Here is a 12,695-nt window from a genome sequence, read left to right as displayed (position 1 = left end):
TGGAATATATATGTATTTTGAATATTGTCAACAGAAAAGTATGACTTTAAAACAAAATAACAATAAGATATACTAGCTGTATTCCTTTATCATGCTACAGTCACAAACTTTGAATTGTCTAAAAACAAAGGATTTTCTACTTCTTGAATAGATTAAATTAGCTTTATTTGGAAAAACCTTCAGAATTTTGGGTCCTCAGTGCTTTTAAACTTTGTACTTGATTTGGCTTTTAAACATTTTTTATTTGAGCGTACAAAGAGTATTTTGTTGACGAAACACATGTCTGGCGAACAAAATTATAAGCTTGGTATCTTTAATGAGTTTTTTTGGTATTTGAACCCTGATCTCTGATGGAAGATCATAAGAATTTTTCATCTTGAGATAAGTGTGGTACCTTGTCAGTTGGTATCTTTGTATATCTAATGGTGCTTGTTCTTTGAGAAATCTAAGTCCTATCTCAGTTAGACTATGAAAGGTGATTTCTGTTAAACAAAGTTTATCAAAGACTATTCAATTTCCCCCTTTGTTTTGACTTTTGGCTTAAAATTGACATTTCTGACAGTTTTACTCAGAACTTATCTGTAAGAACCAATCTCAGAAAAATCTATAGGTAGGCATGAACCTGACAACAAAATATTTTTTTTGGATCATGCAGTCTTTGACCATACAATAGAAAATGTTCAACAAATACAATTACATCAATTGCGTAAATTTTTTTTCTTCTCGAAAAAATATTCAGACCTACCGCTGACATATCATTGTAATTGCATTCTCTCACATCATAAAAAAACATCCTATGATGTTATAATGTTACCTTGCAGCAAAAATCAAATGTTCAAAACTATTATAGTTTCAATTATCTTTTGTTTTTCTTGATAAATTTGACATCAAAGTAAAATAACGACTTTTTATCAGGTAAATTACACCTGTTAAGCTGACTAATTAACCAGATCAAAGACTTATCAGATGTGTATTAGCTGACCTATACCTTAATGTTTTAGAAAGATTGAAAAGATGCATCAAACATAATGTCAGACTTCAATTTAAACTTATCACATGAGGAATTACAGAGAGAGAGAATTTGTTTGGTTACTGATCTGTCTGAGTGTAAATAAGTACATATAAACTCAAGGGAATATGGTCTTACTTAAATATTTTCAACAAACAGGACAGTTCAAATTAGACGTATTCAGGATAGAGAACTATTGACTTTTAATAAAATAAAATACATGAGTGTTCGAAGGAAGATGTGTGCTGACTACCATCTAAAAATAATGTATTCAAAAAATGTTGATGTCAACAAAGAATATGTGCAAGTTTGGTGTAATTCTGTCAAACAATTTTAAGGGATCCAACTCGTGACTTATATAAGTTGTATTACTGTTGAAAGTTAAACTTGACCTGTATTTTAGTTATAACAAATGTGGATAGTGTCCACATGTGAACACAGATGATACCCCCGCTTGCATAGCATATAGTTAAAAAGGGACATAACTGAAGAACGGTAAAAGTGATGCTACTCAAATTTGAACTTGATCTGAGTTTTGTGGTAATAAGCATTGTGTGTAAGTCTCATAACATTTGGTTGAGGCTAACTTAAATAGAGAACAGAAACTAAAAATTCAGCAACTTTTCTATTTGTTAACACGCATAACTCTAGAACGGTTGTGTATAAGTTTTATAACATTTGGTTGAGACAAACTAAAGTTAGAGAACAGAAACTAAAAATTCAGCAATTTTTATGTTTGTAAAGGGACATAACTCAAAAACAGTTAAAGTGACGCCACCAAAATTCAAACTTGATCTGTTTTTTGTGGTAATAAGCATTGTGTATAAGTTTCATAACATTTGGTTGAGGCAAACTAAAGTTAGAGAACGGAAACTAAAAATTCTGCAAATTTTCCATTTATAAAGGAGCATAACTCTAGAACAGTTAAAGTGACACCACCAAAATTCAAACTTAATCTGTGTTTTGTGGTAATAAGCATTGTGTATAAGTTTCATAACATTTGGTTGAGGCAAACTTAAGTTAGAGAACGGAAACCAATTTTGGGACTTACGTACATTCGTACGTACGGACGGAGAAGGGTAAAACTTAATGCCCCCACCGCTACGGCGGGGGCATAATAAACCACCTTGCAGATACAAAAATCAGGGAAATGGCACAACTTGTCATTTCCAAGTCCCAGACCATTTATCATTTTATTCCTTGATACAGAAGCTGAGTAATATGTAATGAAAAAGGGGTTTAACATAAAACGGTCTAACAGGAAGTGAATGCCCTGCTGATCTGAAAATTGCTAACACTTTACAACTTAACATTTAAAGTTTGAGACCATTAAATCAAGTCATTCCTCAAAACAGAAGATGAGTAATATGTAACAAAAGTTATTGATAGATGAACTGCCATATAGAACAAGGGTATTGTAGGGATATATAAATTTTAAAATAAAAGTGAGGGTCACTGAAATGATATTATTTTAAGTTTCTATCACATCACTATAATGAGAAAAGGAAAACAAAAATGACAATTTTTAATCAAAATGACAAATATTGTGTAACATCTTCTCTTCAAAAACAAAGGATGACAGATTTTTCTGACCTTACCTATGTAAAGAAATGTTAAATATTTTTCTTAGGTGTGATAAATGGACCAGAGGATCACCTTTAGTCATGAATTGTTTTATTTTGTTTAATATTAAAGACACAGGTGCAAAAATAATCAAAATAGCTATTTGTATATAAAAATGAAACATAACTCTCTAGAGGACATCACAGAACACATGGGGACATTCGTTATATGTAATGATATAATTTTTATAAGAAAGATGTTAATTTATGGCCAAATTTACCTGATAAGCATATTTCAGTGTCATAAGATATTTAATTCTGCAAGTTTAAGGAGCTATCAAGTATCTAATACATTATTATTATCAACATTGATTCCTGCTCCAAATGCAGTGCCCATTATGTTCAATAAACTTACAGAGGTATTTCATCACCAGGTTGTACATGTTCTATTTCAAATCCCTCTCTCTTCATTTTGTCTATGACTGTATCATTTCCTAAAAAATGACCTGGAAAAGATCAAAATTAGAAGTTGAAAAATTAATGGATACACAAATTCACTCAGGATTAAATTTAATTTAATTAAAAAAAAACATTTACAGTACATATTTTTGTGATGTTTTTATATATGAGAACAATCTGATAGGATTCATATGAAATAAATTAGAACATTCATTCTGTATGTGCCTGTCCCAAGTCAGGAGCCTGTAGTTCAGTTGTTTGTTGTTAGTTCATGTCTGTCTTATTTGTTTTTCATATATTGTTATGTTATAAATTAGGCTGTTAGTTTTCTCATTAGAATAGTTTCATATTTTTTATGTCAGGGCCTTTTATAACCGACTATACGGTATGGCTTTTTCTCATTGTTGAAGGCCATACGGTTGCCTATAATTGCTTACCGCTACATCCACTTCATTTGATATTTGGTGGATAGTTGTTTCATTGGCAATCATACTACATAACCTTATTATTATATCTAAATTTTTATCCCATCAATTGTATGAAGCATTAATCTTACATTTTTTCCATTGATCAGCAATTATTAGCTATGGATCCAGTGGTTTAGGAGGGTGGCCCTTTTGGATGAAAATTTGAATTTTTACATATTTTCTAATTTTTTTTTTATTGTACCCCTTTCTTAAGGTACAGGATCTGCCATTTAAAATAATGATGAAAGTAAAATAATTAGCGCACACAATAATTTCTGAATATATAGTAAAAGTTTTCACATTGATATATTAGACCTATAATGTTTTACCTTAACAAAAGATTAAAAGTAGTTATAAGATTTGAAAAACTTAAAGATTCCACACTTAAAGTACAGATAAATTTCCTCTTATCGCTAGCTCTTCATTTTCAATAAAAAATTCATGTTGTCTTAAGAGAAACAACTGTACAAATGGATCACTAATTACAGGGTCAATTACAGGATTGGCAAACAGACTAATGCCTACAAAAATCAACAGAGTTTTCCTAAAATGTGATCATTTTAAAATCTTTTTCACAAACAGAAATCAGAGACAATAGTACAGTGATTTACATTCACACATAAAATATTATATGCAATAATCATATCCATGTTATTATTAAAGTTTCAAATAAAATGCTATTTAATGTGGGTTCATGATTTAGACCAAAGTCTACACCTTTGAAACTGTCAACTGACCATAGGGAAGAATTTTATATTAATTTAATTACAAATGTCATCTACTCAATAAGTTGATGGTATATGAATTCTTGGCGCTTTTACAGAGACCATATAATGTATCTTTCAACGTTCACTATAATCATTTAAATGGACCTTACTGCATAGACAATAAAAATATTCGACCTATTATAATTTTGTCAGTATTAACAAATCTCGGACCTAAAAATTTTGATCAAATCTTAGGACTAAAGATTTCCTCAAAATTTTTGTATTTGTAAGAGGGGAATTAACATATGCCCTACAAAAAATTACTTGTCATATAAACTACCTATTTGTTGATTGAAAAAAATTCCTTCATTTCATGTAAAAATTTTGTAAGCTTTAAACAAGTAGAATATAGATATATTGAATATTTTTTATTCTTAATGCTTATACATGTATTTTGTGAATGTTAAAATGATCAATTATTAAAGAGGAAATATACTTCCAAGTTTGGTGTCGGGAACACATAGTGAAATGCTTGGCTATCTACTGAAACAAAATTTTTATTGGAACTTGCTTAAGCTAGTGCTGATTAATTGTTGCTTATTTAATGTCCAGTGGCAATTATTTCATGCATATTTAGGACAAAAGCATTAAGTTAAATTACGTTATACATTTTTTATATTACAAATCAATTTTGAATTTGTTGTGGATGACTTACAGTTACAATTGGTTTTATCAAAGTTGTATAATTTCATAGATATTCTGGTCTTTTTTTTGTTGGTATAATTGAGTTTAGATATCAAAATGATTTGTAGTATATAATGGGTATGCAAATTTCAAATTTGTAAAACTAGTTTCATATCAAGTTTCCAATTCAGCCAAATTCATACAAAATTAATATTTATTGAAGATATCTTAATAAAAATACATACAAAAAATTAGAACGAAAAAAAAAAAAAAAATTACATACAATTAGATATTTTTAGGGGTGTGAGAAATTGGTGAATGACACATTAATGTGATGACTAAATGAGTTGTTATATATGGAACAGAAGCATATCTTTCAGGAGACCCCAAGTGATTAGAAGTATGGCCTTTTGATTTTGTACAATTTCAAACCTGCTTTAAAAAGGCTTGTCCTTGTTGTAAGGACACATCTTACAATTTTCTCATCACTCATTTTCTTATTCTTAACAACAGACAATCATCATTGTTGGATCCAATAATTTCACATAGGGCACTCAATAGTAAAAAGTGAGAAAAGTATACAAAAAAAACACAAATTTTCTGCAAAAGAGTGGAGACAATCTCGCTTGTTCCCTGGGTCCATGCCTGAACATGAAGTTCCATTCGGCTACGAGCACAAAAAAATACACATGTCATGTTAGTTGTAGCTTTTTAAAACATTTGAAACATTTAAAAAAAAATGCATCAAAGCCTTGATATATTGTCTTGATCTTTTTGTATAAATGTGATCAATAATAGCTTGTTTTATAAATGGTACCAAACTGTAATTCATACGTCTAAAACCCTGTTAACATTTTCCAGAATTGACAAGAAAGATTTATTTATTCCCATGAAATTACAATCATTGAATTAAGAGGTCTTTGTAATTCCTATTCTTTTCACTTCTTCTATAATAAGAAGCAATTTCAAGAATGAATAACTTCATCATTGACAGATATTGAATATTGTGAATACCAGAAGCACAAAATCTAATGACTATTTCTTATTAGACAGACAGACAGAAAAAAAGATTAATTCTCTTGTCTCGTCAGTTCTCTATTTACATTTCCCATTAATTACTATCACATTCTTATTAAATTAGATTATTAGTTTCTAAAAAAAGACATTATGGAATGCATGTTAGGGAGACAACTCTGTCACTACAGGAATGGTCAAGACTTTATGGGAAGTAACTCATAGAATTTTGTAGTTTCCTAAAAAATAATGAAAAAACATTGCCAATTTTACAATGAGCTGTAGATAATTATTTTTTTATTTCCTACTCTCGTTAGCAATATTGCTTTCATTTCTTTTTAAATATCTGCATTAACTTTACTATTCTAAATTATATTTCTATTATTCATGGTTTTTAATTTATGGCAATTTTTGTAGAAAGAAAGGCATTAAAATGTTTATGGATGGAAAAAAATATTTGAATATCATTTTAAATATCATTTCCAAGATGTAAACCAAAAACGTCATATATGTTTTGCAGTTAAAATTACATACAGTTATTTTTGTGTGCACAGTTGATATTTATCAAGAGCAATACGATGGATAGATACAACTTCAAAAACGAAAAAATGTTGTAACTATTTCATTAAGGATTTCATTTCTATAAAAAGCCAAAAAATTATGCAAAGACCATGAAAAGGTTAACAGTTTAATTAGTCATAAAATATTTCACTGGAATAAAAATGTCAAAAATAGACATTTATAGGGGAAGATATCATTTACTCTTAACAATTATGGTAATTTTAAAACCGGAAATGTAGTTTCATAATGTATAAATAATGATATCTTTCAAAAAAATAGGATACTGGTTGCTATGACAATTACTACCAAGGGACAAAATCTTTATCATCATACTGTTTTATTTACTTAGTTTCTGCCCCATTTCCTAAAAATCTCTTGCACAACATTCCCCAGCAGAATTGTAATATCCATTACTGAACCACTCAACCAGTTGATGCTAGAAGATATGTGCAACTCTGTAATGAACCGGAAAAAATAAAAACTGTAAAGAAAAGTAGTTTTTTGCCCCACAAGAGGAAAGATGATCTTCCTTTTCACAGGCTTTATGATGCTTTTGAAGAATGAAAAAATGATTTGTAGCCACATTATGTAAGATTAATGTGAAAAACAGTTAAAACCACAAAAATAGAAAATAAAACTGTATTGATAATTCAAGCAATGATATATTGGCACTATCTAGCATTCAAAAAGATTTTGGTAAAATTATCATGATTTGGTTTTTATCAAGTTTGTTACTCTCAGTTTTATCAGAGGGTGCATTGATTTTGATAGAAATCAATCAGAGTGATGCCAAAACCTAATGATGAACAAAAAATTCTGGTTTTAAATCTAAAATCTGCTCTTCACAGATACAAATAATCTCTCATTTTCTGATTTATAAAAAAGATTGATACTTCTGTTCTTCACCACTTATCTGTAAATTGATTTGCTTTGTAAAGTACAATCACCATGAAACAAATCCTTTACATACTTTTATTCTAAAACACATTTGTGAAATAAAAGCATGAGAAAAACAAAACAACCATTATAGAATTTAAATGCTATAGAACTTTCTCATCAAAGGAAAAACAATTCTCTGTGTACTACATTGGAATTTTTTTTTCAAATAAAAATTCATTACAGTGATTAGAAAGGTCTTGGTTTTCTGTTTCATTCTTTCAAATTCTAATGTACTATTTTTTTTTTTATCAATTATGTAAAGAACAACAGAGCTATTGTTCCATGTGTCTAGCATTGAATTTTCCCATGTAAATAAGTACAAATGTACATGCAGTAAACATATTTTTCATCATATTTAATTTTTAAAGTTTTTTAAGTCCAAAAATGTCAGGAATGCTAGTATTTTAATTTTTTGAAAAGCTAACAGACTAAAATAATTTCCAAGTCATTCTCAAAACTCCTGGAATGACATGAAATTCAAGTATTCATGGCAATTTGTCTTTCCTGGTTTTATTGTGAGGTGTTGATGTGTTGATGTCTCATAAATGTATACACCATATTTCCATTACTCATATTTACAATGTTTTATATCAGATGTATTCTACAATTAATGCATTTATACAAAGTTATACAAACAGTATATTTAATTGTCACTCTTTTGCATATTACTATTATTAGAATATTGAAAATAATCAACAAATCAGGGGCTCTTTTCACAAAAAATCTTACAACAAAAATTGATCATAAGTAATATACTTAAAAGTTCATGACTTACAAATATTTTTTTCAAAATCAGTTGATCCCTTAAAGAACAAGTATAAGTACAAAATATGTAATATGACTTTGATACATTTAAGAAGTCCTCATCAAGATTTGGAAATAGTGGACAATAACTATATTTTGGTCGTATGGCAGTATGTCGTCATATACATCTATACTATCATAGTAAAGATGAACATTGAAAATATGTGCATTTATTTAAAAATGTGAGATTTCATCAATGCCATTGCAAAAATTTTGTGAGGGAAAATCCCTACTTAAATTATGAGTCTGAGTTTTTATTATTGCGAAAATTATACTGTCACATTTTTTGCATTCATGAAATTATTGCAATAATATCTGATTTAAAGTACTACTTCAATTTTGTAAATATGGTACATGTACCAAAATACTTTTACAGTACTTACCAGCACCAAAAGCGAAGAAGAAAGTTTTTTGTGGATGAGCTTTAAGTAAACTAGAAGAGCGAGCTGCCATCCGTTGATTCCTTTTATCTATAAGTTCCATTCTAAAATAATTGTCAATGAGTTTAGCTGTCTGTAAGTCTTTAGGAGGTAACGTATTGTTGACTAGATTTGGAATATTTGATAAATCGTGATTAAATATAACAGAGTTTAGATCTCCACAGTTATAATGGTGGATTAAATCCTCAGTTGTATACTGAAATTCACTTTTCAATTGTCTTGAAAGCTCATGTTTCCATAAAGTTTGATTTAATGCAAACACCACCTGGAAGAAAAAAATAATTCAATCACTTATATGAATATCCAAATGCACAGATCACAATGACCTATTTCTCATTTTAAATTTCAGCAACCTTTTCAGCCTGCACATAACAATGACCTATAAGCCTATCAATTAACCAACACATACTCCATATTTAGAGATAAACAGTATTTTATCAGTGTGGAAAGTGATACAAGATAGGACATCACAATTATTTTAACTTGCCATTTAATTATTTATGCTTATATTCTATTTCAACATATAATACTTTTTTAATGTCTAAATATACAAATTTTGTGTAACATATTTAAAATGTTAACTTTAACATAAGATGTAAGAATCTCAAACCATCACTTCAATAAACTGTGAATTCAATAATACCAGTTGGTACTGCATTTAGAACATGTTCCATGTGTGTCAAATAAAGAGTTGGTGAAAAACAGAATTCAAAATGGCAGAGAAGGTATTCAAAAGACAAACAATTTTTAGCTTTCAGTGACAAGACACTCACTGTAAAATATGCACCCATTATTTGTTAATGTTGAAACTTACAATTTTACCCAAGTTGGTGAATGTCAATTAAATATACTTAAGTGATGGTTCGTTGGTGAATGTTAATTTAGTAAACTTAAGTGATGGTTCGTTGTTTAATGTCAATTTACTTTACTTAAGTGATGGATCAATGGACTTTTTCAATGCATCCAGATAAATGTAGATACATACTGAAAGATGATATATATCAATGTCTTTGATCATATACTAACAGTATAGAACAAGGGAAGTATGCTTTAACATCCTGTCTGTCTAACTATGTACACTATACAACACTGGTCAGATGGCTCTCTGTTATTAGTAATTATGACAATTTAGAAGTCAGACATTTGTATTTGGACATTTATAAGTTGGTCTGATTGTTTTGCAAATGTCATTTGGTCAACAAATGTAGTAAAGTCCTGAAACTAAAAAATTCAGAGCAAGTACCGGGTACGTAATTTTTTTTTTTTGGGGCCAGCTGAAGCGCGCCTCTGGGTGAGGGATTTTCTTGCTGTGTTGAAGACCCATTGGTGGCCTTCGGCTGTTTTCTGCTCTTTTGTCGGGTTGCTGTCTCTTTGACACATTCCCCATTTCTATTTCCAATTTTAAGTTGCAGTACATTTATGCACACATATGTATTGGTAAGCAATGAGTGAACAGGAATATCTCATGGTAGAATCTCTGTTCTCATCTTTTACATCATCAATAACCTAGATATTTAATCTCACACCAGCATTCTGTTACATCTGATTGGTGTTTGGATTTAAAACAGAGGTACCATTTTCAGAATCTACCAATTTAGGCCAACCTATGAGTTTTCAGTTATGGAGGTTATAAAGGGGAGTCAGCTGTTTAAAGCTGAAAATTTGAATTCCCACTTTGAGTACTCCAAATGAGAAGTGAATACTGACAATGGACGACTCGAATTCATGCACTTTCCCTAAATTTCCTATGACACAATGCTTATGTTATTACGTCACAGTAAGAACCGATTGTTCGATGATATATTACGCAGATTTACCTCGTGTCAACCAGTGTAACTCATTCATAAAAACCAACTTGAGATTGGTGTATTCATTTTCAATGCTTTGTGACAATAAAATATCATCACACGTTTCATGCTGACATGCTTTATAAAAACAATTGTACAAAAAAATCAGCTTTGCTTTTATATACATCAATATATATATACACATAGCAGTTTTTTAAAAGTGGAGTATCTAGGTTTAATTTCACATTGGTTTCTATGAACCACTGAGATCTATCCAATAATTTCTTTTTTCATCTTATTGAATGAAATGCACTGCTAGTGTAATGGTGCCTGTCTCAAGTATTGTGTAATTACAGAATTATACCTGCAAAACACCTGTCACAACCACTGTGGGAAGTGACTTTAAGTCCATTCGAATTAACCCACTTGATGGAGATCAATACACTTCCTGATTATATTAGATTTCATTTCTATACTGTAGATCAATTCTTCATGTAATATTGAATAAGTAACTAATTACCAATAAATTTCTTATTGTAAAGTATCTTAAAGTGTGGGTGGGCCCTGTTAGACTCTGATTAATCCTACCTTAGGACAGTGTGACAGGTCGCTGTTTAAATATAAATTCCTTTATAGAGTTGAAACTGTTTAAAAATTCAATAATAAACTTTGATAGTAATATAATAATAAAAGTCAATATTTATAAATAGCTGGAGATATTCCAGGCCAAAATTTTCTTTTATCTAATGGTAGAATTTATGTAGTCCCTCTTTTATGAAGTAGACGTCTAAACCCCCCAAAAAAGTCGTCACACTTTTCTACCTATATACATAGAGAGTTATAAAAAGGGGATTTCATGCACAAAAATATGAAATAAAAGTGTGATGCCATAATGATCATAAAATAAATTTTTAGTTTAAAATGCTCCATTTCTACCTATTTGCAGAAAACACAGTTCAAAGCAGCCTTTTAGCACAAGAACAAATTAATATAAAACTAGCAAATGTGTTTCAGAAAAATATATCCTTTACCACCCCTATATACTTTGCGCTTATGATGCACTTCACAGTACTTAACGAAAGTAAGCAAACTTCGTCAATATGAATTTTACTGCAGGTAAACCTTTGTTTACCCAGTGAATATGTCTGGTGAACCATAATCTTTAAGTAGGGAAAATCGGCAAGTCTCAAAAGAAATATACAAGTCCAAGTGGATGTTCGTAAAAAAACTTAAATGTATTATGTGCAGTAAAAATTTATTTCACATGAAAAATTATTCACTTTATAGGCTTTTCACATTAAATTTTAAAGTCCATATGCAAGTATATTTATATACATTGTACATAGTTTAGAAATATGGAAGACACTTTTACCATGCAATTATTTATATTGTTGTCATTTCTTAAAAGCAGTGAATTAAATTACTGTCTGTAAAAATTTATTTGTGAGCTTGAAAGAAGCAACTAAATTGGATTTTGTAATTAAATTTCCTCACTTAAATCTTTTTCTATGGAAAGAGTGACACCTTTAAACATGTAAATTGATATTAAAACTAAAATGTTTTGTGGTAATTTTCACAAAACTGATGTTAACTACCTAGTTTCTATGTTCTTTAGAAGAAAGCTTTGACAATCAGACATTTCGTCTTATTGGTTTATGTGCCCAGAAACTGAATGGAAAAGACAGTAATTTGCATTCTATTTTACAACACACAGTTTTGTGTTGGGGTTAACATATTGCTGCCAATAGTCTATTTGCCAATTTGATTCTGTTATAAAACACATTTAACAGATCTTGTTTCCCTTTGCCAATTGTTGACTAAACAAAATGGTCTCCTGCCCATGCAAAGCATGATATTATAAAAGTGATATATAGATGTTTCAATCAATTCTTAATGAAAGATAACTATTTATGTCAAAAGTTTTTAGTTAAACAAAAGATTAAATGTAATTAAAAATTAGAAAACTTAAAGATTACACACATTAAGCACAGATCAATTTGCTCTTTCTACTAGCTCTTCATTGGCAGTTTAAATTTATGTCCCTTCCAAGGGAAACAACTCATACAAATGGATCTCTAATCACAGGGTCAATTATGGATTGGCAGTTGAAAGATTAAAAAAAGTTTTGGGAAAAGTTAGTTTTTTTCCTTAAAAAAATCAGGGTTGAAATCACAGCTAATTCTCTAAAATATTTGAACTGCATAAATGTTATGCTGATCATTTTTCAGATCCATTCAAAATATGTTAATTAAGTGTAAAAGG

At 29.6% G+C, this 12,695-nt stretch overlaps 1 protein-coding gene across 1 annotated transcript in view; it reads right to left on the bottom strand.

Moving 5' to 3' along the window:
* Positions 1 to 12,695, bottom strand: part of LOC127727278 (metalloprotease TIKI1-like) — a 39,252-nt gene that overhangs the window by 6,477 nt on the left and 20,080 nt on the right. Inside the window, exons 3-4 of the mRNA XM_052234755.1 lie at positions 8,590 to 8,911; positions 2,987 to 3,077 (exon numbers count right to left, since the gene is read on the bottom strand). Coding sequence (XP_052090715.1) covers positions 2,987 to 3,077; positions 8,590 to 8,911 — 413 coding nt within the window. The remainder of the gene's footprint in view (positions 1 to 2,986; positions 3,078 to 8,589; positions 8,912 to 12,695) is intronic.

This window comes from Mytilus californianus, unplaced genomic scaffold (assembly GCF_021869535.1).
Source record: "Mytilus californianus isolate M0D057914Y unplaced genomic scaffold, xbMytCali1.0.p SCAF_1, whole genome shotgun sequence".
NCBI lineage: Eukaryota > Metazoa > Mollusca > Bivalvia > Mytilida > Mytilidae > Mytilus > Mytilus californianus.
The sequence above is the reverse complement of the archived record's forward strand: the minus strand, read 5'-3'. Positions and strand labels throughout refer to the sequence as shown.